General features: G+C 30.6%; 1 protein-coding gene across 1 annotated transcript; it reads right to left on the bottom strand.

Moving 5' to 3' along the window:
• Nucleotides 1-2,301: 2,301 nt before the first annotated feature.
• On the bottom strand, nt 2,302-3,743 carry LOC139864129 (uncharacterized). Its single transcript, XM_071852715.1, has 3 exons — nt 3,273-3,743; nt 2,846-3,080; nt 2,302-2,753 (listed from the first exon to the last, which is right to left on the bottom strand). The coding sequence occupies exons 1-3, from the start codon at nt 3,741-3,743 to the stop codon at nt 2,302-2,304; spliced, it is 1,158 nt and encodes a 385-aa protein (XP_071708816.1).
• Nucleotides 3,744-4,818: the final 1,075 nt, after the last annotated feature.

Here is a 4,818-nt window from a genome sequence, read left to right as displayed (position 1 = left end):
CCTTTACATAACCCGAACTAATCTAATATAACACTAATCTATACTATATATACATATATATATTTATTTATATTATACTAGGGAGTATTATTATTATTATGTTGGTGTGTGTAAAAACGAACGAAAACTGGCAAATTTATAGACCAGGCCTGATTCTGATCCTCATGCGACTCGCATGGGAAATAGCCTTCTGGCCATGCGAGTCGCATGGCCACCCTGGACAGCTCACATTGATTTGTCTCATAGCTTGCCGACATAATATTAAATATAAATAAAATATAAATAATTTTAATAATTATTTATATATTATATTATATTTATATGCATAGTAGACTAGATATTTTTGGTCCGTTGCGTCGCGCGTTTCTTCTTGGCTCGGGTCCCGGTTCCGGATTTTCGGACGTCTTCGCGTATTATTTTATATCGTGTACTTTGCGTTCCGCAACTTGTACTCTTGTCATTTTTAGACGTTCTTCATCAATAATTTGAACCACTTTAATTGTATCTTGTACATTTGAGCATTTTGGACCTTTCCGTCTTCAATTCTTCGTTTTCGCCTTTTGTCTTCGCACTTATTAAATATAAACGAATATTACTTGAATATGGAACAATTACAACTAAAATCCTGTCTTTCTTGGGGGATAATGCTATGAAATATATGTTCCTTTTTAGCCTTATCAGGAATCATATAAGAAACGAATTTCTGTAATCAGTTTGATCTAAACTTGAATTGTGTTGATGATGAAGAATCTTTATTTGTTGACGGTTAAAAAAAAGTATTTTGTTTATATTAGGACATTTTTTATAAGTTTGTAGGCGACAGTAGGACGCAAATGAGTTTGAGAGCGACATCGGTATATTTGTGTAAGTTTGTAGCCTATTTTTGGCTTTAACCCTTAAGAAAAAGTACCTAATTACCCTGAGCCAATAATCAATAATGATCATTACAACCCTCTTAACTTTTTAATTAAATTTTAACTATAATTATCTTAATTAAACATGTGATTCAAAAGTATTCTCACAAAAGTTAATAATAAAAACGTTTCCTAGAAGTGATCATGTAGTAGAAGTGATCATGTGGAAGTAAAAAAAAAAAAAAAAAAAGATGAATAGCGTAATATCATTCAACACGCATCGGATGAATAATAATTATCATTTCGCACGCTCCTCTTTTCCCTTTATTTTGCTTCTCCCTGGATCGTGCGCGCGCGCGCGCGCGCACACACACACACACATAGATATATATATATATATATATATATATATATATATATATATATATATATATATATATATATATATATATATATATATATATATAGTTAATCAGGAGGGTAGTGAATTTTTTGAGGCAATAGAAAAAGTGAATGGTAGAATTGTAGTTTGTGTAGAAAAGGGCGGGGGTATTTTTGTAAATAAATCAAGTTTCTAATGCGGTGACATTTTTGTAAATAAATCAAGATTCTGATGTGGTTACATTTTTGTAAATAAATCAACTTTTTCTGGCACGGCGACATTTTCATAAGTACTATAACATTCAATATGAGCAATATTATGCATTTGGCATTATAAATTTTAAAAAATTATGGAAATTTATAAAAAAAAAAAAAAACAACAACAACAACAACAATACCCAATCTCGCATGTGCAAGGTATGAAGGAGGTGAGATGTAGACAATCCTACCTCTACCCTACAGTAGAAGAGAATTCATTTTTTGTCTAAAGGCAGGACCCGCGTTCGGAGAAAGTCGTCCCTCTCTGTACTCGAGGGTAGAGTGATTGCTTCTGGTGGACCTCCGGCCAGAACAGAAATAATACTAAAAACTAACGCTAAAATTTAAAAAATAATGATGAATAATAACACTAAAATTATAAAAAAGAAAAAATTAATGTAAGATGAATATTAATCATGATGAATATTAACATATTATATATCAATAATAATAACAGATACTCTACCGAATGATAAATAATATCCAGTTCAACGAATTTTAACAAATACCCTGTATTCATCAAAATATATATTATCACTTAGGGTTTGTTTACTTTTTTTCTCATTAAGTTCTGTATGTATATGTGTGGCATAATGGATATTGATTAGCTAAATGCAGTCAATAGAGAACTTAAATAGCTGTTTACTTTTTGTGCTGAATGAATGGTCTGAATAATAACAAATGACAATTTTAACCTTCTGATGAAGAATAACTAAATTAACCAAAATACAACTAGTTCAAGTCAACAACTAGTGACTTCATTAAACTAACATACTACCAAAAAATTCACATTACATTTTTAAGTTCCTTAAACTAAATTTTGAGCAATTTCATCATGCAAATTAGCCATATATTGAGAATTTTGAGCATCATCATACATTCCAACAGGTGCTTCTTCTCCATCTCCTTCGGGTTGTTCATCATTGTCAAAAAGAGTATCTTCGTCCCACTCCATAAAATACTTGTCATATATATTCCATTTTCTTATAAAATTGTGTATCGCGAAACAAGCAATCACCACATTTCTTTGTACCGGAAATGAAAAAGGAGCCATTTGTCTTAGGATTGGAAATCTTCCTTTCAAGACACCATAAGAACGTTCAATGACATTTCTAAGTTGTGCATGCCCGTGATTAAACTTTTCTTTATCGGTCAAAGCACGCCTACGGCGAAAATCTGCCAACCAATATCTTGTGTTACGATATGGAGCCAAAAATCCTCGAGTATTTGCGTATGCGGCATCACATAGATAGTACTTATCTGTAAAAATATGAAAGTTTCATAACATTTATAAATATGAAAGTGTAAACTAAGAATTAGAATTCTATATAATAATGGAATATAGTACATACTTGGTGGAGGAATAGGAAAACCGGATGTTGGATTGTATAATACTTCGTTTAGTATCCTAGAATCATGTGCTATACCTTCCCATCCGGCCCAAACAAATGTAAACATCATATTGAAATCACATATTGCTAAAACATTTTGGTAGCAACGACCGCCACCCCGACCTCTATAAGCAGATTGTTGTTTATTAGGCACAATTGCGTGTACAAGTGTTCCATCTAGTGCACCTATTGCTCCCTTCATTGTATATATTTTTTTTTCATGGGCAACATAATATTAATTAGAACGATATATAATTAAGTAATTTGACGTGCTTAGATGAGACAAAACCAAGATAATACACACAGTGATGAGAAGCAACAAGTGAACATATATAAAAGTTAATATAAAATATATAAATTCATTTTAGTTTATAACAAGTGAACATACCGAAAACATTTCTCTCAAATATCTTTGTCTATCCGAAACATTTGGGTCATCGAGGGATGTCGGCCCTATGATTTCTCGCGCAAATTGCATCATTCCTTGTAGAACTTCATGAAAACATATGTGAATGGTTCGTAACGAGTGTTGAAATCGATATTTTGCTGCTCTATACCGATCATTTTGGGCAAGAACCGTTAAAAACATCGCGATCTTCTCCTCGACACTTATATGTTTACTATCTTGCAACCAATTTTTTTGTTTAAAATGATTGCATAATAGAACATATGCATCACGTGAGACACGCATTAGCTCATGACATTGTGTATTTGATCCAACTAATAACTCTTGTGTATAATCATGTCCACTTAACGCGGAAGTGAGATCTCTTTTCCTTTTTGATCTTCTTGATATGATTTTACATCTCACATAACAATAAACAATGAGGAAGATTAAAAGTTCATCTTCAACATCCATACTTCACCTACAAATATATATATTCTTACTGTCAAGGTTGTAATATACATCCATTTTTCATATATGTTTTCTTAAAAACAATCAATTTATTAAAATAGAAACACTATATATAAACCATCAGGAAACGAAACAATACATATAACAACCCAAATTATAGATAAACAAATATTATAGAATCTAAATTGCGAATAAGAAGATAAATGTTTAAACATCATGTATGGGATTTTTACTCGTTTTCTATAAACACAAATGCATATATATCTATGAGGCTGGTGTTTACAAGTATACAATTTATACACTTTCTATTAAAAAACCTAAAAAATTTGTATATGTGAAGAAATAGATAACGCACAAAATTCTTATACAAGTATAAAACTTTTACACCTTCTAAACCCAAATTAAAAACCTAAAATATACATAACACACAATTTATGTTCTAGAAAAAACCCCAAATCAAAAGCATAAATGAAGAAATAGAAACTTACCTGAAGATAAGATGGGAGATTGACAGAATCAATCGAGAAAACAAGGTCGGAATAGTCCACGATCGATTAACAGGTTTTTTAATTTTTGATTTTGAGAAAAGAAGGATAAGGGTAGCCCTGGAAACAAATTGGCCATATGGGGACAACACCCCTTTTCTACATTAATCAATAATCATTTGGTAAAGATAAGTTAAAAAAATAAGCTAAAAGTAAACGAGGGGAGCTGGTGACCGAGTAATCCTTTCAGCCCATTAAGCCCAATTAAGTTAAAAGTAAACAGGCCCTTAATATTAATAAAATGAATGTTATCATTTAATATTAAAGTTTAAATCTACCAGTTATTTGTATTAAAGCGTTTTATTTTATGTCATTACTAAATTTAAAATATTCATCGTATTTAATGTTATAGAAAAATGATTTAATCGATGGAATTCAAATAATAAATACATCAAAATTTATAACGTTAATCAGATGTAATGTTATTGAAAAATGATATAATGTAAAACGATTGAATATAAAAAATATAATGAAATAAAAATATTACTCGGGTGTAGTGTTATCAAAATATAAAAAGAACATTTAAATAGAAA

This window comes from Rutidosis leptorrhynchoides, chromosome 8 (assembly GCF_046630445.1).
Source record: "Rutidosis leptorrhynchoides isolate AG116_Rl617_1_P2 chromosome 8, CSIRO_AGI_Rlap_v1, whole genome shotgun sequence".
Taxonomy (NCBI): domain Eukaryota; kingdom Viridiplantae; phylum Streptophyta; class Magnoliopsida; order Asterales; family Asteraceae; genus Rutidosis; species Rutidosis leptorrhynchoides.
Note: the sequence above shows the minus strand (reverse complement) of the source record. Positions and strands in the feature narration are given on the sequence as shown.